Source organism: Pseudophryne corroboree, chromosome 4 (genome assembly GCF_028390025.1).
Source record: "Pseudophryne corroboree isolate aPseCor3 chromosome 4, aPseCor3.hap2, whole genome shotgun sequence".
In the NCBI taxonomy this organism is placed as follows: Eukaryota; Metazoa; Chordata; class Amphibia; order Anura; family Myobatrachidae; genus Pseudophryne; species Pseudophryne corroboree.
Genome location: NC_086447.1, coordinates 133,006,237 through 133,033,236, shown reverse-complemented (window position 1 = coordinate 133,033,236; position 27,000 = coordinate 133,006,237). Strand labels below are relative to the sequence as shown.

At 46.3% G+C, this 27,000-nt stretch overlaps 1 protein-coding gene across 2 annotated transcripts in view; it reads right to left on the bottom strand.

Moving 5' to 3' along the window:
• MBOAT2 (membrane bound O-acyltransferase domain containing 2) overlaps positions 1 to 27,000 on the bottom strand; it is a 492,510-nt gene that overhangs the window by 13,751 nt on the left and 451,759 nt on the right. For both annotated transcript variants that reach the window (XM_063915448.1, XM_063915449.1), the window contains exons 10-12: positions 26,469 to 26,533; positions 24,265 to 24,397; positions 22,403 to 22,554 (exon numbers count right to left, since the gene is read on the bottom strand). In XM_063915448.1, coding sequence (XP_063771518.1) covers positions 22,403 to 22,554; positions 24,265 to 24,397; positions 26,469 to 26,533 — 350 coding nt within the window. The remainder of the gene's footprint in view (positions 1 to 22,402; positions 22,555 to 24,264; positions 24,398 to 26,468; positions 26,534 to 27,000) is intronic.

Here is a 27,000-nt window from a genome sequence, read left to right as displayed (position 1 = left end):
CCAGGCTTATGTTGAGGTATTTTTTAGATGCCCAGGGCGTCCCCTCCCCCCCCCCCTGCGCGCGCCCTGCACCCAGAAGTGCTGTGTGTGTAAGCGGAAGCTTGGCGCGCAGCGTCTGTCCGCTGCTCGGTACCTCAGGAAAATGCCATCACTAAAGTCTTCTTTCTTCTTCTACTCACCTGTCTTCTGACTTCTGGCTCTGTAAGGGGGGTGACGGCTGGCTGTGGGAGCGAGCATCTGAGCGCACCTAGCGATCAAACTCTCAGGAGCTAATGGTGTCCTGTAGCCAGAAGCAAAGCCTTTAACTCACTAGAAGTGGGTCATAACTTCTCTCCCCTCAGTCCCACGAAGCAGGGAGGTTGATGCCAGCTACCTCCCTGAACATAAAAAAACCTAAAAAAAAAAAAAGTATTTTCAGAGAAACTCAGTAGAGCTCCCATGTAGTGCGTCCAGTCTCACTGGGCACAATTCTAAAACTAGAGTCTGGAGGAGGGGTATAGAGGGAGGAGCCAGTGCACACCCCTTTTCAAAGTCTTAAAGTGCCCATGTCTCCTGCGGATCCCGTCTATACCCCATGGTTCTTTTGGTGTCCCCAGCATCCTCTAGGACAAAGCAGAAATAGGCATTGATACATAATGATAGATGCTACCTATTGCATAATGGTCTACCAGATTGCTAGGTTCTTAATGGGTAGTATGATATGATTACCCTGCAATGTTGGCCAAGTGTCAGGAGAGTGTAAGAGTAAAGAAAAGAAAATATGTGAGGTTATGTTTACTGTACAGAGAGGATGTAATTAGATAGGGAAGCACTGTAGGTTACGTGGGTGGGTTTGGAATTTTTTAAGGGAACGTTTAAAGGTTTGGAGACTAGAGGTGAGTCTTATTGGGCGTTGGAGGGCATTCCACAGAGTGGGTGAAGCCCGAATAAAGTCCTGTAATTTTTTAGTGTGAACAAGTAATACGTGTGTATGAGAGACGTAGATCTTGTGCAGAGCGGAGAGGTCAGGTAGGGAGATATTTTGAGATGAGTGAAGAGATGTATTTTGGTGCAGTTTGGTTAATAGCCTTTCTATGCAAGTAAAAGCAGAGCCGGCCATAGGCATAGGCAAACTAGGCAATTGCCTAGGGCATTTGATATGCCTAGGGGCATCAGCAGCTTCTGCTGATTAAAATGATATGCGGCATGCCTATATTCTGTATGTAGCATTTCATATGAAGATACAGCCACAGTCTCACAAAGTATATAGGCATGCTGCATATCATTTTAATCAGCAGAAGCTGCTTGTGCATCCTAGCCACATAGCAATGCAAATAAGATGCATTTTCATTAAAAAAAAAAGGTGCCCGACGTTAGCATTGATGCAAGATTTATGAGGACACATCTGTATCCAAGCAGAGGTCACAGGTCACAGTGTTAGTGGCAGTGTGAGTGCTGTGTGCATGTGAGTAGGTTGGTTGTGTAGTAGTGTTCAGAATATGTGTAAGGAGCATTATGTGTGCCATGTAAAAATGCTTTGATAATGTGCAACATATGTGTAAAGGGCCACTATGTCATTATGTGTATAAGGGCATTAATAATGTGCGGCATATGTGTAACAGGGTACTACTGTATGTGTGTCATTATGTGTATAGGGGCACTAATAATGTGCAGCAAATGTGTAGGGGCACTATGTGTGTCATTGTGTATAAGGGCATTAATAAAGTGCGGCATAAGTGTAAGGGACATTATGTGTAAAAGGGCATTAATAAAGGTTGTCATAATGTGTAAGGTGCATTATGTTTATAAGGACATTAATGTGTCTCATATGTGTAAGGGGCATTACTGTGTGGAATTGTGTATAAATACATTACTAATGTGTGGCATTATGTGTATAAGGTGCTCTACTATGTGGCGTAGCGTATAGAAAGGGCACTACTGTGTCATCTAGTGTGAATAAAGAGCAATAAGGTGTGGTGTAATGTGAATAAGGAGCAATTCAGTGTGATGTAATGTGAATAAGGGGCTCTACTGTGAGGAGTAACGTTTATAAGGTAAAGTGATACTACTGTGGGATGTAATATGAATTATGGACACTATCGCAAGATAAAATGTGAATAAAGTTGCAGTACTGTGTGGCGTAATTGGAATTAGGGTTACTATTGTGTGGCCATGCCCCTTCCCAGCAAGAAGATGCCCCTTTTTGGGCTGTGCGTCAAATGTGCGAACTGTTCCTATTTAAAATATAGGGGGTACAAGGACTGCTATGGGTGAGGGGTGATGGTGCTGGGAAAGAGGTGCAAGGTCAGAGGCAGAACCAGCGGTGGTGCTAGGGGGCACCAGCAAAAATCTTGCCTAGGGCATCATATTGGTTAGGGCCAGCTCTGAGTAAAAGTATTTTATATTTAATACGGTAGGATACTGGTAACCAACGGAGAGACGGATATGCAGACGATGAACGTCTAGCGAGGAAGATTAGACTCGCAGCTGCATTCAAAATGGATTTTTGGGAAGACCAGTCAAGAGGCTATTACAATAATCAATGCGGGAGATAATGAGAGCATGGATTAGAGTTTTTGCTGTGTCTTGTGTAAGATATGGTCGTATTTTGGATATGTTTCTTAGATGTATGTAACATGATCTTGAGACAGATTGAATGTGGGGAACAAAGGACAGTTCAGACTAAAGAATGACACCTAGGCAGCGAGTTTGTGGGGTAGGGATGATTGCTGAGTTAACAAGAGTAATAGAGACATCAGGTTGGTAACTACTATTGGCCGGTGGAAATTGGAAATATTAAGTTTGAGGTGGCGAGATGTCATCCAAGATGAAATGGCAAAAAGGCATTCAGTGACACTTCCCAAAACAGATGGTGACAAATCTGGGGAGGATAGGTAGATTTGAGTATCATCTGCATACAGATGATACTGAAATCCGAAAGACTTGATTAGTTTGCAAAGAGATGTGGTATAGATAGAGAAAAGCAGAGGACCTAAGACTGAGCCTTGTGGTACTCCAACTGAGAGAGGTAGCGAAGAGGAGGTGGAATCAGAGAAATGAACACTGAAGAAGCGATTAGATAAGTAGGATGAGAACATAGAAAGGGCTGTGTCCTTAAGACCTAAGGATTGTAGTGTTTGTATGAGAAGAGAGTGGACAACAGTGTCAAAAGCAGCAGAGAGATCAAAGAGAATAAGTAGTGAGTAATGGCCTATAGATTTAGCAGTGACCAAATCATTCACTACCCTAGTCAGTGCTGTCTCTGTGAAGTATTGGGCACGAAATCCTGACTGAAATGCGTCCAGTAAGCTTTGTGAGTTAAGAAAGTGTGTGAGGCGAGTGTAGGCAAATCTCTCAAGTATCTTGGAGAAGCATGGGAGCTGAGAGATGTAGTAGTTTGAGTAGAGAGTTAGGGTCAGAATTGTGTTTTTTCAGAATGGGAGTAATCACTGCATGCTTGTACAGAGAAGGAAAGATACCAGTAGATAGAGAGAGATTACAGATTTTAGTTAAGGTTGGGATGAGCACAGCAGACAGAGCTTTACTAATTTGTGAGGGTATAGAGTCAAGGGGAGACGTAGTAGAGTAGGCAGATGAGAAGAGTGCAGATACTTCATCTTCATTTGTGGGATCAGGAAGGGAATTGAGCAGGTCACTGGCTGTGGAAGAGCATACCATTTAATTTTGGATCTTATCAATCTTGTCCTTGAAATAGGAAGCAAAATCTTGCGCACTGATAGTGACTGGTGGGTTGGGTGAGGGAGGGACAAGAAGTGATTTAAATGTATTAAAAAGTCGCTTGAGGTTAGAGGCTTGAGCAGAGATGAGAAAATGGAAATATGTTTGGCAGTGTCCAGAGCATTACCATAAGAGTGGTACACGGTCTTATATGTGGAGAAGTCACATGAACTACAAGATTTATGCCAATGGTGTTCTACTTTACGTGAGAGAGTTTTTGTAGGAGTCTTGTGTATTTAGAGTGCCACGTTTGACATCTAAGTCTACGTGGAGTGTGATGGGTAGCCGGAGCCACTTCATCAAGTGCTGTTTCTAGAGTTTGGTTAAGGTGTGATTCACCAGTCTCAGGAGAGGTGAATGTCGAAATTGGTGAGAGCAGTGGTTGCAGTGAAGTAGATAATTGTTGAAAATCATTAGCGTTAATATTTCTGCGGATTAGAGGAGGCTTGGTAGACTTCAGGGACATTGAAGTAATGGAGGAGAGCATGCAGGTGATAAGGTTGTGATCTGAGAGTGGGAAAGGAGTGTTAGTGAGTTCAGAAATAGAGCATAGTCTGGTGAATACAAGATAAAGGCAGTTGCCCTCCTGATGAGTAGGGGAGTCAGTCCATTGGGAGAGGCCAAGAGAGGAGGTTAAAGAGAGTAGATTGGAGGCATGGGGAGATTGTGGACTGTCATTAGAGATATTGAAATCGCCCATAATGATGGTGGAGATGTCAGAGAATAAAAAGTGAGGGAGCCAAGCAGAAAAATCTTCCAGAAACTTTGTGGGTTACCCAGGTGGGCGAAAGATAGCTGCAACACGCAGAAAGGGGTGAAAATCCTAATAGAATGTACTTAAAATGATGTAAATGCGCGTGAAGGAACAGTTGGTAAAACGGTGTGTGTAGGATTTGGACAGTAATATTCCAACCCCACCTCCTTTACAGTTACCAGGCTTGTGTGTGAAGTGGAGGCCACCATGTGACAATGCTGCAGGGGAGGCCGTGTATGATTGTGTGAGCCATGTTTCTGTTATAGCTAGTATATTGAGTTTTTCTCTTAAGTCCTAGAGGATACTGGGTTCCACATTAGTACCATGGGGTATAGACGTGTTCACTAGGAGCCTTGGGCACTTTAAGAAATTAACAGTGTGCGCTGTCTCCTCCCTCTATGCCCCTCCTACCAGACTCCGTTAGAAAATGTGCCCAGAGGAGCCGATCTCGCTTAGGGAAGCTCCTGAAGAGTTTTCTGCATTTATTTTCTGTTTGTTGTTTTCAGGCAGGTCTGGTTGGCACCAGACTGCCTGCTTCGTGGGACTTAGGGGGGGGAGGGAATGGCCCAACATCCTTTAGGGTTAATGGTCCCGTTCCCCGCTGACAGGATATAGCTCCTGAGGTACCTATTTGCAAGCCCCACCGTGGCGACCGTACAGTCCTGCAGTATGCCGCCACCCCTAACAGAGCTAGAAGTAAGAAGAGTGGTGAGTAGATGGCAGGCGTCCCGGTTAGTGGGTCGCCGCCGGTAATGGCGGCATGAGGGTAGGAGCGCAGCACTGACAGGCTGTCTTCAGAGACATAACATGTTCCGCTGTGAGGAGCGCGCTGAAGCCACAAATATACCCACACTGGCACTAAGTTTACAGTGTAAACCACACATATAACCTCAGCCAGTATAAAAAAAATGGGAAGACCGCGCGCCATTACGGGGACGGGGCTTCACTTTGAGCGGATTCAGCAGTTCACCAGCGACATTTTCCCTCTGCAGCTCACCACAAGGACTCCATATTACCTCAGCGGTACCAAGGGGTCATAGCAGGGTGGGGAGCAGTATAGGAATACTAATACCCTGTTCAGGGTATTTAGTCTGCGACCCAGCTAAACTCAGATTAAGCAAGAAGGGCGCTGTGTGGCTGGCGCCATCATACTCTGTGTCCCTCTATAAGGGCTCTGTTTGTGTTAACTGGGCTTAACTTTTCTTGTGTGTGTGTGTGTGTGTGTGTGTGTGTGTGTGTGTGTGTGTGTGTGTGTACTTTCACATTACAATGGCAGGCAAGGAGTGTGTTTCATGCACTGCAGAGTGTTTTTCTTCTTCAGGGGGATCACTACAATGTACTCAGGGTAGTACACATGTCTGACTAGTGGATCCGAACCAGCTTGGTTGGATTCTCTAAAAGGGATGATCTCAGATATTTCTAATAAATTGTCCTATACTGAGAAAGAGACGCAACAGTTAAGACAGTCTATGGATGACGTGATGAACAGAGATTCAAGTCCCATACCAGCATCTCATACCCCTGCCATTTGTTCACAAAAGCGTACTCTGGCCCAAATCCTGCAGGCTGAAATTGATGATGTGTCAGACCCAGAGGAGGGTGAGGTGGACTTGTGTGTGTGTGTGTGTGTGTGTGTGTGTGTGTGTGTGTGTGTGTGTGGGGGGGGGGGGGGGGGGGGAGGGGGGGTAATGCAGCCCTGTCAGGGAATACAGGCCCTGATAGAAGCTGTTAGGGAGGTCCTGCACATTAAGGATGAAACAGTGACAGGAGAGGATGAGGAATCTTATTTTAATGTGAAAAAGAAATCCTCTGTTACTTTCCCTGCATCTCTGGAATTAAATTCCCTATTTGAAGAAACTTGGGTTAATCCTGACAAGAAGTTTAAAATCCCTAAAAGGTTAATTACATCCTTCCCTTTTCCTCAGGATGATAGGAAAAAATGTGAAAACCTGACGATTGTTGATGCATCAATATCTAGATTGTCATGCAAGATAGTCTTGCCTGTCCCGGGGTAAGCCTCCTTAAAAGACGCGGCTGACCGCAAGACTGAGACCACTCTCAAATCTCTGTATACAGCTGCAGGAGTAGCCCAGAGACCTACTATAGCTTGTGCTTGGATCACAAGAGCCATTGCAAAATGGTCAGGTAACCTACTGGAGGGTTTAAATTCCTTACCCAAAGGGGAGATTCTTTTACTCTTGCACTATATACATGACTCTGCAAGTTTTATGGTTGAGGCCATAAAAGAGTTAGGCTTGCTAAATGCACGCACCACGACCATGGCAGTGTCAGTACGCAGGAGCTTATGGCTACGTCAGTGGACTGCGGATGCGGATTCCAGAAAAGGTGTGGAAAGCCTACCATTCACAGGTGAGGCCCTGTTTGGAGATGAACTGGATACGTGGATATCCAAGGCTACGGCGGGTAAGTCTACATACCTTCCTTCCGCAGCTCCTTCACCTAGGATGCCCTACTCGGCTCCCACTCTGCAGTCCTTTCAGACAGCAAAATTAAAAAATAAGACCAAAGGTTCTTCTATACCCTTCAAAGAGTATAGAAGTAAACCCAAGAAACCAGCAACTGCAGGTTCACAGGAACAGAGCCTCTAAACCTTCAGCATGACGGTGGACCGCACTGCCTGGAAGAATGGCAGGTAGGAGACCGTTTAAGAGATTTCAGTCACGTCTGGGTGACATCATACCAGGATCCCTAGGTCATAGAGCTTATCACCCAGGATTACAGACCAGAGTTTCAGGAACTCCCACCACAGATTCTTCAAATCAGGCTTACAAGCTTCTCCAGAGGCAGGTATTATTTTACAGGATGCAATCCAAAAACTGGTACAGACTCAGGTCATTGTTCCTGTTCCATCTCAGCTGCAGAAAAAAGGTTATTATTCCAACCTGTTTGTGGTACCGAAGCCGGACGGTGAGACCCATTTTAAACCTCAAGTCACTGAACCCATATTTACGGGTGTTCAAATTCAAGATGGAGTCACAGAGCGGTGATCTCAGGTCTGGAGGAAGGGGAATTCTTGGTGTCTCTGGATATCAAGGATGCGTACCTTCATATTCTAATCTGGCCGACTCATCAGTCTTATCTAAGGTTTGCATTACAGGACTGTCACTACCAGTTCCAGGGATTGCCATTTGGCTGGCCTCTCCACAGCACCGAGGGGGTTCACCAAGGTAATGCAGAGATGATTTTTCCCCTCCGCAAACAGGGAGTGAACATAATTCCGTACCTGGATGACCTGCTGATCAAGGCACCATCCAGAGAGAGGTTGTTGGACAACATTGCCCTCTCAACTCGACTACTTCGGTATTATGGGTGGATTCTGAACCTACCAAAATCTCACCTGGAACCAACACGGAGGCTTACGTTCCTGGGGATGATACTGGATACGGAGGCACAGAAGGTATTCCTTCCATTGGAAAAGGCATTGTTAATCCAGTCGATGGTGCGAGATGTCTTGAAACCAACCCGGATATTGGTGGATCTCTGCATTCGAATTCTGGGGAAGATGGTAGCCGCCTACGAGGCGCTACAGTACGGAAAGTTTCACGTAAGGCCCTTCCAGCTGGATATGTTGGACAAATGGTCCGGATCGCATCTCTACATGTACCAGAGGATACGTCTGTCACCAAGAGCCAAGGTTTCTCTTCTATGGTGGCTTCAGACTTCTCACCTGACCGAGGGAAAAAGGTTCGGGATTCAAAATTGGATTCTGCTAACCACAGACGCAAGCCTCAGAGGTTGGGGAGCAGTCACCAAGGTGGAACAGTTCCAAGGAAAATGGTCAAGTCAGGAAGCCATTCTTCCGATCAACATTCTGGAACTAAGGGCCATATACAACGCACTTCTACAGGCATCCCATCTTCTTCAAGATCAAGCCATTCAAGTTCAGTCGGACAATGTGACGGCAGTAATGTACATAAACCGACAATGCGGAACGAAGAGTAGAGCAGCAATGTCAGAGGTGACGAATTCTCCTCTGGGCAGAAAGACACGCGGTGGCATTGTCGGCAATCTTCATTTCGGGAGTAGACAACTGGGAAGCAGACTTCCTCAGCAGACACGACCTCCACCCAGGAGAGGGGGGCCTCCACCCGGAGGTGTTCAGGAGCTTGACACGTCAGTGGGGCATTCCACAAATCAACATGATGGCCTCTCGTCTAAACAAGAAGCTCCAGCGGTATTGTTCCAGGTCGAGGGACCCACAAGCAGTGGCGGTGGACGCTCTGGCGCCCCATGGTTCTACCAGATGGTATATGTGTTTTCGCCACTGCCACTGATCCCAAAGATTCTCAAAAGAATAAAAAGGTAGAGGGTTCAAGCAATTCTCATTTCTCCGGACTGGCCAAGACGGGCTTGGTACGCGGATCTACTGGACATCAGAGGATCAGTGGCCTCTACCTCTTCGAGAGGATCTCCTGCAACAGGGGCCGTTCGTCTACCAAGACTTACCATGGCTACGTTTGACGGCATGGAAGTTGAGCGTCAAATTCTAGCTCAGAAAGGAATTATGGATAAGGTTATTCTGACTTTGATCCAAGCCAGGAAAGGGGTAACGTCTAAGCATTACCACTTTATTTGGAAGAAATACGTTTCTTGGTGTGAGAACAGGAAATTTCCTACGGTGGAATTTCAACTGGGACGTTTTCTGCTTTTTCTGCAATCAGGTGTGGATGTGGGCCTACGTCTGGGCTCCATAGAAGTTCAGATTTCAGCCTTGTCTATTTTCCTCCAGAAACACCTGGCTTCCCTCCCTGAGGTTCAGACGTTCTTGAAGGGTGTTCTGCACATTCAACCACCCTTTCTCATCTCAACGTGGTGTTGCAGTTCCTCCAATCGGAATGGTTTGAGCCGTTACAGGAGGTGGACGTAAAGTTTCTTACGTGGAAGGCCGTTACACTGTTAGCCCTGGCTTTAGCCAGGCGGGTGTTGGAACTGGGGGCATTGTCTCACAAGAGCCCCTATTTGATTCTTCATGAGGATCGTGCTGAACTCAGAACTCGTCAGCAATTTCTTCCAAAGGTGGTTTCTGCATTTCATATCAACCAACCTATTGTGGTTCCGGTGGTTACCGACACCGCCTCTACCTCAAAGTCCCTAGATGTTGTGAGAGCTTTGAAGGTTTATGTAAAGCGAACAGCTCGTCACAGAAAATCTGACTTGCTGTTTGTTCTTTATGATCCCAATAAAATTGGGTGTCCTGCTTCAAAACAGACAATTGCACACTGGATCAGGTTTACCATCCAGCATGCTTATTCCATGGCAGGGATATTGAGGACAGATTAGTACGATGGGGTATAGACGGGTCCAAAGGAGCCAGTGCACTTTAAATTTCTTCAACTGGGTATGCTGGCTCCTCCCCTCTATGCCTCCTCCTACAGCTCCGTAATAGGTACAGTGCCTGAAGGAGAACGACATACGTGAGAGAAGGAACATAACAAAAAGTGTGGTGAGATTTTCACACCAGCACACCAACATATAACTTAGCCAGCAACATCTGGCAACATTAACAGCAACAGCTAAACAGGAACACATACTGTAACAGAGAGCCTGCAGAAAGACACCGCACAGAGGCGGGCGCCAAATAACCCTTTATAGACTACAAGAAAATGATTTACCGGTAGGCATTTAAAATCCTATTTTCTCTAGCATCCATAAGGGATATTGGGGACAGATTAGTACGATGGGGATGTCCCAAAGCTTCCAGAACGGGAGGGAACGTACGGAGACATCTGCAGCACTGCCTGCCCAAACTGGGTATCCTCCTTGGCCAGGGTATCAAACTTGTAGAACTTCACAAAGGTGTTCTTCCCCGACCAGGTAGCCGCTTGCCATAGTTGCAGGGCCGAAACTCCACGGGCAGCCGCCCAGGAAAAGCCCACCGATCTTGTAGAGTGGGCCTTCAGAGACTGCGGAACCGGTAAGGCTGCCGACGCATAGGCCTGTTGGATAGTAAGCCTAATCCAACGAGCAATAGACTGCTTAGAAGCAGGGCAACCCTTTTTTGCGCATCATAGAGCACGAACAAGGAATCCGTCTTACTGATACGAGCCGTCCTTTTGATATAAAGTTTCAAGGCATCCAATGCCTCCGGAGGAGCAGAAGTGTCAGAACTGGACGGAATCCCGATAGGTTGATTCAAGTGAAACGCGGAGACCACCTTCGGCAGGAACGGCTGTCTAGTCCTGAGCTCCGCTCTGTTCTCATAAAAGACCAAGTAGGACTTTTGCACGATACGCCCCCCAATTCTGAGACACGCCTAGCAGAAGCCAAGGCCAGTAACATCACCGTTTTCCACGTGAGGTACTTTTCTACTGTCGTCAGAAGTTCAAACCAGGAGGACTGTAGAAAACGTAACACTACATCCAGATCCCAAGGTGGCATAGGCGGCACGAATGGAGGTTGTGTGAAGTACCCCTTGCAAGAAGGTCTGAAGTTCTGGCAAGAGAGACAACTTCTTCTGGAAGAAAGAAGAAAGAGCTGAAATCTGGACCTTAATGGATCCCAGACATAAGCCTTTATCCACTCCAGCCTGCAGGAATTGTCGGAACCATCTCAAGTTGAATTCTGCAGTGGGATATGTGCGTTCCTCGCACCAAGAGACATATCTCCGCCAGATAAGATGATAGTGTTTTGACATCACAGGTTTTCTGGCTTGCACCATAGTGGCAGTTACCTTTTTGGAAAGCCCTTTGTGAGCTAGGATATTCCGCTCAACTTCCATGCCATCAAACGAAGCCGCCATAAGTCCGGGTAGACGAACGGTCCTTGTTGAAGAAGATCCCTTCTTAGCGGTAGAGGCCAAGGGTCCTCTACGGACATGTCCAGAAGAGCCGCGTACCACGCTCTTTGGGGCCAATCCGGAGAAATCAAGATTGCTTCCACTCTGATGTCTGATTCGCTTGAGCACCCTTGGGATCAGCGGAATCGGAGGAAACCGATAGAGCAATAGCAGCGAAGCTTCTTGTTGAGACGAGAGGCCATCAAGTAAATCTGTGGGCATCCCCACCTGTCGATTTGCTGAAACACCTGAGGGTGTAGTCCCCACTCCCCAGGATGGAGGTCGTGGCGACTTAGGAAGTCCGCTTCTCAGTTGGCCACCCCCGGAATGAAGATCGCGAACACTTCTTTTGTATTTCTTTCTGCCCAGAGGAGTATTCTTGACACTTCTCGCATGCAGGCCTTGCTTTTTGTCCCTCCTTGTCGATTGATGTACGCCACCGCCGTGGCGTTGTCCGACTGCATCTGGGTCGCCTGATCCCGGAGTAGAGGGGATGCCTGTATCAGAGCATTGTAGATAGCCCGAAGTTCCAGAATGTTGATCGGAAGAAGGGCCTCTTCGGCAGACCACCTGCTCTGGAACGGCGCCCCCCTGGGTGACAGCTACCCATCCTCTCAGACTCGCATCCGTCGTGAGGAGGATCCAATCCTGAATCCCAAAGAGTCGACCTTCCAGCAGGTTGGGAGACTGTAGCCACCACAGGAGTGAGATTCTGGCCTGAGGTGACAACCGAATCATCTGGTACATCTGAACATGGGAACCGGACCACTTGTTCAGGATGTCCAATTGGAACGGTCTGGCATGAAACCTTCCGAATTGATTCGCCTCGTACGAGGCCACCATCTTTCCCAACAATTTTATGCAAAGATGAATGGAGACTCGAGCAGGTCGGAGCACCATGCAAACCGTTTCTTGAAGTGAGGGGAGGAACACCTTCTGTGCTACAGTATTCAGAGGCATCCCCAGAAACAGGAGCCGTTGAGACAGTTCCAGGTGGGACTGCTGCAGATTGAGGATCCACCCGTGGTGTGACAGAAGTTGGATAGTGCAATCTATATGGAGCAACTGAAGTTACCTGGAGCTCTCTTTTATCAAGAGATCTTCCAGGTATGGAATAACATTGATCCCCTGGACTCTGAGTTGAAACATAATTTCTGCCATTACCTTCGTGAACACCCTCGGAGCTGTAGACAGGCCGAAGGGTAATGCCTGAAACTGGTAGTGATTGTTCAGCAGGGCAAACCTCAGATAGATAAGGTGAATAAGTGTCTTAGCGCACACCTAGCTTGGGTGTATAGATTATACCTTGTATTTACAAAGAATATCCACAGTGAGGCGGGGTTAAAAAATGTCAATTTATTTATATACTGTAACACTGTAAGGATACAAGGTGGGGTTTCCTGGGATAAATGGTAGCCTGCAGCAGCTGAGGAACCACACAAGTCCAGTTTCCGGTACAACTGGCCCCAGCCAGTTTTATTATACAGAAAATAAAGCAAACAGCAAAAGAAAATACCTTGCCTGTCCGGCACTAACTAAACACAAGATGTTCCTAACTATCACTAAACAAAAAAACACAGAGTTTTCCAGTACACTGTATAGCTCACTTGTATCAGGAAGCGTGTTTCTCTCACAGAGATCCTGCAGTCTTCCCAGGCAGTCTGCACACCCTAATCAGGCCAGCAGCTCTATAACACTCTTACACAGCTGAAAGCCTGATTAGCCTTCTGTGAGGCCAAAGACCCGAACTGGGCCCAATGTCTGGAATTTGCCCCATCTCTCTTTCAGGGCCCTTACCCAGCTTTTCCAACAAACTGAAAAGGTTCTAACAAAACAAAACATATTCCTAGAAGTTTTCATTTTTCTAATACATGTAAGACAAGAACCTGGGACAAACATACCTGCCCTCAAACACTATCCCAGTGTTCTTGTCACATATACCCCTCCCCTGTTTCGACCTAGGGGCCGGAACACTTGTAGCCCCCAAACAGAAGATGCGGGACAATGCATCTGTGTTGGCCAATTGTGTACCCGGTCTATGTTCAACAGTAAACTTAAAATCCCGCAACGCTAGAAACCATCTAGTTACACGAGCATTCTTGCCTCTATTTACATACATCCATTTTAAAGGGGCATGATCCGTCACTAGTCTGAATTGTCTACCCAAGAGGTAATATCTCAAGGAATCTAGTGCCCACTTAATGGCCAAAGCCTCCTTTTCCACAATGGCATACCTTTTTTCATGCTCATTGAGTTTCCTACTCAAATAAATGATAGGGTGTTCGTCCCCATCTCTGGTTTGGGACAGCACAGCGCCTATCCCTACCTCTGAGGCATCTGTCTGTACCACAAATTCTTTTGAAAAATCTGGTGTTATCAATACCGGTTGTGAACACAAAGCCACTTTTAACGCTTGGAACGCTTTTTCTGCATCAGGGTTCCATTTCACCATATTTGACTGCTTCCCTTTGGTAAGGTCTGACAACGGCACCGCTGTGGTCGCAAAATTGGGAATAAACCGTCTATAGTACCCAGTTATTCCCAAAAAAGCCCTTACCTGTTTTTTATTCACTGGACGAGGCCAGTTTTGAATAGCATCAATTTTATTCAATTGGGGCCTAATCAGACCTCTGCCTATGGTGAAGCCCAAGTATTTGACCTCCTCCATTGTGAGGCAGCACTTCTTTGGGTTAGCAGTTAACCCTGCCTCTCTGATTGAGTCCAGTACTGCTTGTACTTTAACCAAATGGGACCCCCAGTCTGTACTGTGAATTACCACATCATCCAAATAGGCAGCTGCATATTTTCTATGGGGCCTCAAAATTTTATCCATCGCCCGTTGAAAGGTTGCTGGAGCCCCATGCAACCCAAAGGGTAACATCTTATACTGGTACAGCCCCTCCGGAACCGAAAAGGCTGTTTTTTCTTTTGCACTATCAGATAAAGGTATTTGCCAGTAACCTTTGGTCAGGTCCAACGTGGTGAGAAACCTGGCTGTTCCCAGCCTTTCTATAAGCTCATCCACACGGGGCATGGGGTATGCGTCAAACTTGGACACCTTATTTAACTTACGAAAGTCATTACAGAAGCGTATGCTACCGTCGGGCTTCGGGATGAGCACTATGGGACTGGACCACTCACTGCAAGATTCCTCTATGACTCCAAGTTCTAACATGGTTTTAACTTCTTTAGAAACAGCTTCTCGCTGAGCTTCAGGAATCCTATATGGCTTTAAATGAACCCTGACCCCTGGTTCTGTGACAATGTCATGTTTTATTATGGTCGTTCGGCCAGGCAGCTCTGAAAATATCTCCCTATTTTGGATGAGAAATTCTTTAACCTGATTGTTCTGATCAGCTGATAATGTCTCTGACACCTTCACTGCGGGAAGCAACCGAGGTGTAGACACCGAAGGGCAAGGCTCCGCTGACAGAGACAACCTATCTTTCCAGGGTTTGATTAAGTTAACATGGTAGATTTGTTCGGGTTTTCTCTTTCCCGGCTGGTATACTTTGTAATTAACCTCATTCACTTTTTCCCTAATCTCAAATGGACCCTGCCATTTAGCTAGGAATTTGCTTTCCACAGTGGGTACCAAAACAAGAACTCTATCTCCAGGAGCAAATTCCCGTATCTTGGCACTCCGGTTATAGACCCTCTGTTGAGCACTTTGGGCCTGTTCCATGTGCTCTCTGACAACAGGTACCACGGCTGCAATCCTATCCTGCATTTGTGTTAATGTTCAATAACGCTTCTATAAGAGTGGGCTGTCCTTCCCACGTCTCTTTGGCAATGTCCAACAGCCCTCTGGGGTGTCTACCATACAACAAATCAAATGGAGAAAACCCCGTAGAGGACTGAGGAACTTCTCTGATGGCCATTAACAAGTAGGGCAACAAACAATCCCAGTTTTTCCCATCTCTCTCAACAACCTTTTTTAACATACTTTTTAATGTTTTATTAAACCTTTCCACCAACCCGTCAGTTTGGAGATGGTAGATGGACGTCCTGAGGTGAGTGACCTTAAATAATTTGCACAATTCTTTCATGATCCTTGACATAAATGGAGTACCTTGGTCAGTCAAAATTTCTTTTGGTATTCCCACTCTACTAAAAACCTGCACCAGCTCCCTAGCTATCGCCTTGGTTGTGATAGTGCATAAAGGGACAGCCTCAGGATATCGAGTGGCATAGTCCATAATTACCAGGATATACTGATGGCCCCGAGCAGACTTTAACAAGGGCCCCACGAGATCCATGGCTATTCTGTCAAACGGGACCTCTATAATAGGCATGGGAACTAGTGGGCTCCTGAAATGGGGTCTAGGGGCATGATACTGGCATTCAGGACAGGAAGAACAATATTCAGACACTTCTTTATAAACCCCTGGCCAAAAGAACCTTTGTAAAACTCTTTCAGTGTTTTTTTCTGCCCCTAAATGTCCTGCGGTAACGTGACTATGAGCTAAATCTAGTACCGTTCTCCGATAAGGCTGGGGAACTACCAGCTGTTCCACCACATCCTCACCCCTTTTGACAATGTGGTACAAGAGCTCATTACAGATGGCCATGTGGGGATACATAACCCTGTCACCTGGTACCACAGGTTCCCCATTAAGAACCTTAACATTCTCTCAAGCCTTTATTAAGGTAGGATCCTTTAACTGTTCAGACGCAAACAGATCCTTCTTTACCTCCAGGTCAGGCACGCTTTCAGTTCTAACTACTATGTCTCTGTTCCCAGCAAGAGGGTCCTCACCGGACTCCCCATCTGTCACTTCCCCAGCCAAACTAGCAAAAGGCAAAGGGTCAGAAAGTTCCGAAGACACACGTACATCCATAAAATCACCGGTATTATCAACTGGCTCTTTACTTCTCACATCTGTTGATAACCGTGATTCCCACAGTTTCCAAAAATGAGGAAAATCCCTCCCTATTATGGCCTCATGCACCAAGGTGGGGACCAGTCCTACTTTAACAATTGCTGACCCACAACAAGTTTCTATATTCACTTCAGCAGTGACATAATGTTGGGTATCCCCATGTATGCAAGTTACCCCAATAGGTATTTGCTGGACCTTTAAGGGGTTCACTAACCCAGCTTTCACGAGGGTAACTAAACTTCCTGAATCTAGCAAGGCCTCTACCCGGTTACCCTCTAAGAACACATCACACATTTGTTTTTCCAGCTCAGGTGAAGGTACCACAGTACAGGCTAACCTAGCAAAGAAAGACATTCTGCGACATTCAAAGGCAGCATCACATTGCATGGGTTCTTGCGTGACTGGGCAATTGGCAATAACATGACCTGGCATACCACACCTAAAACATTTAACCACACGATTATCAACCCGTTTGGGCAGCATAGACCGTTCTAGCCCCATTTGCCTGTCTCCAGGGCCAGTGTTTACAGTCTCTCCAGCCTTGCGTTCTCTTATCCGCCCAGCAACATTTCCCCAAGGAACAGTCTTACCAGTCTTTACTGAAGGGCGCTGTCGAGGATCTATGGGTTGCTGGGTGGTCATCAGTAGTTCCTCTGCTGCCAAATACCTCTCTACCATGTCCACTAATTGGTCAGCAGTACCCGGGTTCCCATGGCTCACCCACTTGCGCAGGACCATGGGCAAAGATCTCAAGTAGCGGTCCATGACGACTCTTTGACCAGTTAATGTCTCTGGCTGTAACCATTTTTTTGTTAGCTGAATAAGGTCGTGCATCTGGGAGCGAGGAGGCTTCTCCATGGCGTACACCCAACGGTGCACCCGTTGTGCTCGTACTGACAGCGTGACTCCTAGGTGGGTCAGGATCTCAGTCTTTAGTTTATCATAGTCCCGAGCCTCAGCAGGGCTTAAATCAAAGTACGCTTTTTGGGGCTCACCTGACAGAAAAGGTGCCAGCAGACTGGCCCACTGTGCTTTCGGCCAGTTCTCACGCTCGGCAGTCCTTTCAAACGTGGTCAGGTAGGCCTCCATATCATCAGCCTCTGTCATTTTCTGCAGTAAGTGACTGGCCCGTATAGAACTAGAGCTGGTCGGAGCACTGACGGCCATATCTCCAATCCGGGCTGCAAGGCTCTGCATCACTTCTGTTAAGGCCTCTCGCTGTAGTCTCCAATTTTCCTCCATTGCCACCTGCTGCTGGTGTAGTGGAATAAGCTGTAGTCTGCCGGCGTACGCAGCCATCCTGAGGAAGCCTTTGACAGGCGAAACGCGTCGATTGCGGAGTAATCGATCCTGCTCCTGTGACCGCACGGATGAAGACACGGAGCAACGGAAGTCTGTCGGCAGACTACAGCTTATTCCACTATACCACCAACGGGTCTCCCCATGGAAAAATATCAGCATTGAGCACATTGCACTGCATCACCAATGGGCTTCCCATTGTAGAAGCAGCGGCTTTGAGGTAGGCGGGGGAAATACCCTAGACCACCATTTGTTATTATATAGGAAAGTTCTGTGCAATGTAAGGGACAATTCACCAGCAGTCTTTCCAAAAGTATTGGGACTACTGACCGCATTAACAAAACCAACCCTGACTCTCAGTGGCACATAGAGACTATCCAGTAGCAGCCCTTCCTAAAATTTGGGACATTTGATCACAATAACAGAATATGCTCATTCATTACAGAGCTTGATTCTTAGTGGAAATTACTAGAAACTGTGTTCAATCAATGATAACAGCAAATCCTTATCTCTTTCTGGACAGAAACTGATATAAATTTTATACATGTGGGGTAAAACGCTAAAAGTAGTGTGCCCACAGGTAATTCATATATATGTTTGTCTGTATGTTGTTTGTTAGTCAAGTGTACCGGTACTAGGGGAAAAAGAATTGATTAGCAGTATTAGCCATATATAGAAATACCTGAACTTTTTTGACTTACAAGGCTTTTAGATTTTTATTTCTATTACGTATATAAATAAATTGACATTTTATAACCCCGTCTCACTGTGGATATTCTTTGTAAATACAAGGTATAATCTATACACCCAAGCTAGGTGTGCGCTAAGACACTTATTCACCTTATCTGTCACGTCATAAGTGGGATCCTATAGTATACCCACATAGTGTCACGAGCAGCAACCGGCTAGAAGGGGTCTGTGTGTAGGAATAGCGCAGTTTTCCACTTCCCTTTTTAAACCTCAGATAGGCCTGATGAGGAGACCAAATTGGGATATGTAGGTAAGCGTCCTTGATATCCAGGGACACAAGGAATTCCTGTTGTTCCAGGCCTGCAATCACTGCTCTCAAAGATTCCATCTTGAATTTGAAAACCTTCAGGTAAGGATTCTAGGACTTCAGTCTCAGAATGGGTCTCACAGATCCGTCGTCTGGTTTTGGTACTACGAACAGACTGGAGTAGTAACTCTGTCCTCATTGTAGTAGGGGTACTGAACCAATGACCTGGGACTGGACTAACTTGTTGATGGCCAGCAGTTGCGTAGCACGCATATTTTCTAAAGCTGGTAAGCTTGACTTGAAAAATCGTTGGGGGGTAGTACCGTCGAACTCCAGCTTGTAACCCTGAGAGATAAGGTCCTTTACCCAGGCATCTTGGCAGGAACCGTCCCAGATGTGGCTGTAGTGACGTAACCAAGCTCCCACCATGAGATCCCCTCGGGGTGGGTGGGCACCGTCATGCTGAAGTCTTTGCGGAAGCAGAGCTGGTATTCTGGTCCTGAGATCCGGCAATGGCTGGTTTCTTAGGTTTACCTCTGGAGCCTCTAGCTGCGTTGGAGGCCCCTCTGGCCCTAGATCGAAATCTGGAGGACCGAAAGGACTGAGTAAACGGTCCCGGGTAGGTACGTCTAGCAGGCAGAGCTCCCGAAGGGAGAAACGTGGATTTTCCAGCAGTAGCTTTGGAAATCCATGCGTCCAATTCACCTCCAAAGAGCCATTCACATGTGAAGGGAAGAGATTCCACATTACATTTGGAGTCAGTATCAGCAATCCACTGACACAACCATAAGGCTCTGCGCGCAGACACAGCCATAGCCCTGGTCCTAGCATTAATATTGCCAATCTCTTTAAGGGAGTCACAGAGGGCTCTTGCCGTGTCCTGAATGTGACTTAGGAAAGTAACAGTGGTGGTCATTCCGAGTTGTTCGCTCGTTGACGTTTTTCGCAACGCAGCGATTAGGTGGAAAATGCGCATGCGTACGGTCCGCAGCGCGCAAGCGCTAAGTAATTTAACACAAAACTTTGGAGATTTGCACAAGCTCGAGTGACGTTTTTTCAACGCTCGAGTGATCGTAGTGTAATTGACAGGAAGTGGGTGTTTCTGGGCGGCAACTTGGCGTTTTCAGGGAGTGTGCAAAAAAACGCAGGCGTGCCAGGTAAAAACGCAGGAGTGGCTGGAGAGATGGGGGAGTGGCTGGCCGAACGCAGGGCGTGTTTGTGACGTCAAACCAGGAACTAAACAGTCTGCAGTGATCGCAATCTAGGAGTAGGTCTGGAGCTACTCAGAAACTGCAAGGAATTATTTAGTAGCAATTCTGCTAATCTTTCGTTCGCTATTCTGCTAAGCTAAGATACACTCCCAGAGGACGGAGGTCTAGCGTTTGCAATGCTGCTAAAAGCAGCTAGCGAGCGAACAACTCGGAATGACCACCAGTATTAACTAAGGTCATATCACCCGAAAGACCTTCCTTAAATTTGATTAGCCCAGGAATGAATTGCATGTGTCATCCAGCAACCTGCAATGACCGGCCTTTGAGCAACACCTGCAGCAATGTAAATAGATTTCAGAGTGGTTTCAAGTTTCCTATCTGCCGGGTCTTTACCGTAAAGGAGCCCGGAGCAGGGAGTACCGCCTTTTTAGAAAGGCGAGAGACTGAGACGTCTACTGCTGGAGACTCTTCCCATATTTTCCTGCCTTCAGGGGCAAAGAGGAATGTATGCAAAAACCATTTTGACACCTGATATTTCTTATCTGGAGTCTTCCAGGCTATTTTAAATAAGTCATCCAATTCCTTGGAATCAGGAAATGTACTGTCAGTTTGTCCTGTGGGAGGAAAAAGGACTGCTGAGTAGTAGCATCCTCCAGGGGGAGCTTTAACACATCCCTAATAGATAATATGAGGGGTTCAATACCCTGGGTAGGAGTGGAATCCCATCATCCTGTATATCATCATCAGTATCTGAAAGGAGTGCAGGTAGAGCACGTTTTTGTGCACCTCTAGTGGACAGGGGGGGATGTTTAGCAGCCAGACTTGCCACTGCTTGTTGCAGTTCCTGAGTCTTATTTGCATTGGTAGTAAGCAGAGATGACATATCAGACATCATATTTTTGATAGCCCCAACCAGGAGGGCTCTGGACTCTCCCCCACATTGAAATCAGCATTCTGAGATGGCTGACTACACTGCTCACATGATATTGAGCCAGATGAGCTAGGAGAGAATCTAGCATTACATACACTGCATGATTTCTGTTTTACCATTGTGAATCAGAAAAACAGATATAATACACATACAACACTGCCTGATATTGATATATTGCAAGCCTGTCCTATTGCATGTGAGAGGAGACACAGGAGAGAGGACCCCAGCGCTGCACAGCCCCAGTGAATCTGTCAGCGTTTTTATGTGTAAACACAGTAAGACTGTAATATGATAAAACCCTCAGAGGGATGTTATTGTGCACTAGTATAGTGGCTCTCTCCCTCTACACCCGGTACCAGCAATCCAGGGACTGTTTGCAGGAGCTGTGGAGGCTGCTGCTGCTATTCAGAGGAAGGTGCAAAAATGCCGCTAAGCCCGCTCTCGTGTAGCTCTGTCCCCCACCATGGCGCCGGAACTACTTCTGTATATTTATACTGGCCATGTCTCCCAATATGTACAACCTCACATAAATGCTTGGTTTACTATATATAGCCAGTCTCACGCAGGGGCTATAGAGGGACCCGTACGCCACACCCGCGCTTTCAGCCGCACAGTAAAACCGGGGGACCCCCCTAGCGGGGACCCCGGTTGGTACTCACCACCGATGATCACCTTCAGGCAGCGTTAGGGGTGTGCGGCATGCTGCGGCTGCGACAGCCAAGGCACCATGCCCTGCTGAACAAACAGACCCTCAGGACAGTGGTCCTGCAGCGGGGAGGCAGCTCTGCACTTCAAGAGGCTGGTGACCGTCTTCCCCCTAACTCCCACGGTGCAGGTATGCTGTTGCCCAAACAGCATACCGAAAGAAATAAAACGTTTAAAAAGAAATTGAAGAAAAACTCTGGAGCTAGATCCTCTCCTGAGGGCACTTTTTTCTAAACTGAGCAGTAGGAGGAGGCATAGAGGGGAGGAGCCAGCACACACAGTTGAAGAAATATAAAGTGCACTGGCTCCTTTAGACCCGTCTATACCCCATCGTACTAATCTGTCCCCAATATCCCTTATGGATGCTAGAGAAAAGGATTTACCGGTAGGTAATTAAGATCCTATTTTTCTAAATGAAAAGGTCATGAATAGATGTTAATTTGTTGCAAACAGAGCGTGCATTCCATAAAGCACATTTTAGTGACTTGGGGGAGATGGGAGACATGTGATGTGTACAAGGTTTGTTGGATTTATATTCCGTTGTGAATCAGCTGAATGTGAGCATGGTATGTGGATGGGACCTGGATTAGGGGATATGTCACCAGCTAGTAGAAGCAGGAGAGAGAGATAGGTATAGTGGGGGAAGGTGTGTGATAGTTTCTTATGGTGACAGGTTGAGGATGTGACAGTTAGTGTACATAGATAGGTTAAAAGCTCATGAGTGTTAATAAGAGGGGAGTGGATTAATGAGACTGCAATGTGTAGTAGGTCAGTTTCCCTATATATCACCTATATGCCACTTCAGTTAGTAGGTCAGTTTCCCTCTATGTCACCTATATGCTGCTAAAGTTAGTAGGACAGTTTCCCTCTTTGTCACCTATATGCTGCTGAAGTTAGTAGGACAGTTTCCCTATATATCACCTATATGCTGCTAAAGTTAGTAGGACAGTTTCCCTCTTTGTCACCTATATGCTGCTGAAGTTAGTAGGACAGTTTCCCTATATATCATCTATATGCTGCTGAAGTTAGTAGGACAGTTTCCCTCTTTGTCACCTAGCTGCCCTAACCGCTTACGGGATGTTCTATAAACCTCAGTTATCTGAACGTACCTGTAGAACTGTAGTGACGGTTTCACCGATAAGAGCACAAAAGGTGCCACTGTGTAGCTAATTGCCACTTGTGTCGCTATCCATGTCATCACATCATATATTAGTTTAAGTTCCGGTGACTTTAGAAAGTGCTGGCGGACATTGTTTCTTATCTAACGGAGAGAAAGAAAGATATTAGACTTCTTATATAGTCCTAGTGCAGTACCAAAGAGACAAACTGAACACATCTTGAACACTGTAATAAAAGTAAAATAGACTGGAAAGAGAATGGACTGCTCACTAGAACATAATAACATTTTACAGGTGTAGTGTATAAATCCACATGTACAGTATATAAGTATTTTAGATAACGGGCAGTGATAGCACTGAACTAACCAACACCTTCATGTCTAAGCTGCGTCTTCCTACATAGCATACACTTACAGCTTCTATCTGAAACTTTCTGGCATTTTAATAAAAAAACACTACATTTTAGGCACAGATGTGTCCTGGTGTGCCAGGTCCAGTGCCACTCGGCTTGCGCATAGCGTGTTTTTCACCCAAATTTGTGTCTTAATCGAAATGTGATGCAACAAAACTTCTGCACTGATTAAATGTGATATGTGGCACGTGTATATACCTGTGCGACTGAGTCTAAATTTGCAGCTTTTTTTCATGCCAAAGTCTGTTGTGCTTCGTATACAGACTCAGACTCGCACATAGATATACAAGTGTCGCATATTAAATGAATGGGTGCAGTCTCATGGCGGCTTCATCGCATCGCACTGCGACTAAGACACAAATTCACAAGCTGAGTTGCTTGGGACATGGCAGCCTGGAGCCAGGCTAGGCACATTGAGGCTGGGTGTATGAGGACATATCTGTAATAAGGTCATTTTAAAGCAGCTTTTCAAGTAAGGTGAAAGATTCACCATGCCCAAAGAGCCATTCACCGGAGCCACAGAGGCCATTTTCACTATTTCACAATCCTGGCAAAAAAAAAAAAAAACAGGCATCTGGGAAGGAGTGTGTGTGGGAGGACCAATCAGAAGCTGCAATCATGGAGACCTGTGCTTGGGATTCATTCTGCCACCTTTATGCTTCATAAAAAGGCCCCCAAGTGTTAATGCAGCTTTAAAACATAGACAAACCACACACAGGCTGTATGAAGCCAGCAAACCCAGAATTGTCTGTGGTCTCCAGGAAACAGGAGATTCAGGAGGACAGACACTACAGTAGTATGTTTGTCTCGTATGCCCCTGTATCTTTCCTGTCCCACACTGCATTGTCTCAGTGCACCAGTAGGCACGGTGACAGTGTCATACCTACCAACTGTCCCGATTTTCGCGGGACAGTCCCGTTTTTTGGGGACTGTCCCGCTGTCCTACCCGCGGGCTGCAGTGTCCCGCGGTGGGGGGAGCAGTTGAGTCTCTGTCTCTCGCTGCCCTGCTTAGCAGAGCAGCGGTGAATAGACGCTGTGCGCATGCACACAGCGTCTATTCAGTGCAGACAGAGGGAGAGGGGGCATGCCAGCGGCTCAGAGCGCTGGGCATGCCCCCTCAGTGACGAAAACGGGGGCGTGGCTCACGATCGCGGGTCCTCCCACGAAGCCACGCACCCTTTTCTTAGGCCACACCCCCTTTTCGGGACCGCGCGCGTGTGTCCCTCTTACCGACAGGACAAAGTTGGGAGGTATGCAGTGTAGCAACATGAATCCCCTGCATCCTGATTCCATGCCAGACTGTCACTGTACTGAGATGCGTAGTCTGGAGAGTGACACATGAACAACACTGGAGCCACCTCATATTTTCTCTCTCTCTAAAGTTTGATACATCTCCCCCTATGTGTTTAAACAATTAGCATTTCCAATAGTAAGTACTTACGTTCCTTGCCGCTAGTGTCATTAGACTGCCAGTAAAGAAGGTGAGATAGTACCCTGGATATACCCCGTGCCAGACAGCGGAGAGTAGGAAGGTCTGCGCGGTAGGGCTGAGAGTGGCACGCTCATAGCAGACTCTGTGGAATACATAGAGCACAGTCACAGATATAGGCAGTGATCACCGTGTATTATCAGGCTGTCCAGGAATCAGGGCTGGGATTATTTCAATATATTTAAAAAGAAACTAAAACCAAATAGTTCACTGTAAAGAGGGGGCTGATTGGCAACGTACCACCTCACCTTGGGGCGGTTTCAGATAGGAGCGATCGGAAACTCCACCGGCGGCTTAGTGGGTGTAACTGTTGCAGCATTGCCTGTACGTAGGACACATATGCCGAGGGTGTGTCATGGACAGGTAGGCAGATGTGCCGGCTAATCAGAGCTGAGCGTACAAGGAGATCCGCTTGATTTCAGACATATATCTCGCACCGGGTATAGGGCTAGTTGTGTGCGCAGATTGTGATGACAGCTTAACATGGCAATACCATGAGGTAAATACTACTTACAGCAAGTGTTTTGATTTAGGGGACGTGGCTTTCATCTCACTCTGTGGTATGGCGGCAGTGTAAACAGCCCACAGGACTCCCAACCCTACCACACACGTTCCCATGACAGTACTGCCCTGTTCTATGGGGCTGAGCAGCAATGAATACTGTACCTGGTCAGTTTGGGACTGATGCAGGGAGAGAGTGCCACACCAGTGTGTGTATTGTGTGATGTCACTCAGCGTAAGCTTAGGCGGCAAATACGTGCACAGGAGAGTTCTGTTCAGGTGGCGCCATCTTTCCAGAGATCTATACAGAAAGATGGCGCATGCAGTGAGGAAAGCAAAGACCTTGGCACAGTGCCAGAGCCACCTTTCGAAATATATCACTGGAAAGATGGCGGTGCCGGACAAGTACAAGGCCACCGCATACCCTGCACCAAGAACACCACTGCGCACGCGGATATGCAGCCCTGCACGCATTTTTAATGTATCAAACCTCATGACCAGTGAGGCCAAATGGTGGTGAATGAGCTCAGTCAGCTTATGTCAACACACACGTCACCTGCACAGACCAGCTAGTAACTGTTATATAGAGGTGTACAAGATCTACATATGGGTGAAAATACACTATTTTCCCCTACACTTAATTTTTGGCGGAATTTACACACACTTTACCACCAACCCTGCATCAGCAGTATTACAGCCAGCAGGCATTGTAGACCAAAGAAATCCTGCTACAGCATTATGGAACTTCCATACCATCAATAACTCAATGGCAAATAGATAAAGCAGGTTTATGTGTAGATAAAAGTTCTTCAGAACCTGATATACAATTCTAAAATAAATATATGATACAATGAAACAGCAAATCTCTTTTCTACTGCTTTATCAGCTGTTTAACAGTGTCTACACTATGGGTGGAATTCAATTGTTTGAAAAGTCAGTTGGGTGTCCGTTTTTTCCTGTCCATTAGATAGGAAAAAACAGACATCCAACTGAATTTTCAAACAAATGAATACCCCTCAGTACGTCCCAACCTCATCAGCACCAGGCAGACATGGGTACACATTCGCATACCTCCCAACATGACCTTCTCCAGGAGGGACAGAATGCTCTGCTCCTGGACTTCCCTCTTAATGTATGATTGACATCACCTGTCCTGAAACACCTTTCTTATCCATTATCCTGTTCAGCACAGGTGATGGCGATCATACATTAAGAGAAAAGTCCGGAAGCAGAGCATTGGGGGTAATTCCAAGTTGATCGCAGCAGGATTTTTTTTAGCAGTTGGGCAAAACCATGTGCACTGCAGGGGAGGCAGATGTAACGTGCAGAGAGAGTTAGATTTGGGTGGGGTGTGTTCAATCTGCAATCTAATTTGCAGTGTAAAAATAAAGCAGCCAGTATTTACCCTGCTCAGAAATAAAATAACCCACCCAAATCTAACTCTATCTGCACCTGTTATATCTGCCTCCCCTGCAGTGCACATGGTTTTGCCCAACTGCTAAAAAAAATCCTGCTGCGATCAACTTGGAATTACCCCCATTGTGTCCCTTCTGAAGAGGGTCATGTTAGGAGGTATGGTATGCATTCGGTAGGTAAGTTAATGGAGCAATCGTGTGGAAGGACATTGATATGACGCAGGAGTAGAGCTTTCGTACCTCTTCAGCCACAATGCAGTCTGTATATTCCAGTTATCAATGAACATCTTAAAGCTTGTAGAAAACTGCAATGTAAAAAACCATAAAAATACGGGGTCTGAAACTGCATTCCTCCACTAACATTACTACAGCATATAAAGAGACTACAATCTATATTCTACAATTAACAAATGCAACACTGAAAAACTATATTTATCACAATGGTTTTGTTTTATTACTGGTAAAACATTTTCTAGATAATAAACATTATTACCATTACTAATACTTATATAATTAGTAATTACCATTACTGTATATTATCTGAGATTAAGTATTAGGGTGTGTATCTCTATGAAAGCAGATTGATTACTCAGGAAACACTGCGACCAAAGTACGGACCCATTGCATTGTGCAAATACAGTCCAAGCTGGTAGAGAGGAAGGCTTAATGTGTTTGGGGGTGTGGCTTACAGAGAGGTCATGTGATCAGTGCAGAGGATAGTGCATAGCGGGTTCCAATATATAGACAGACAGTCAATAGGGCAACACCACAT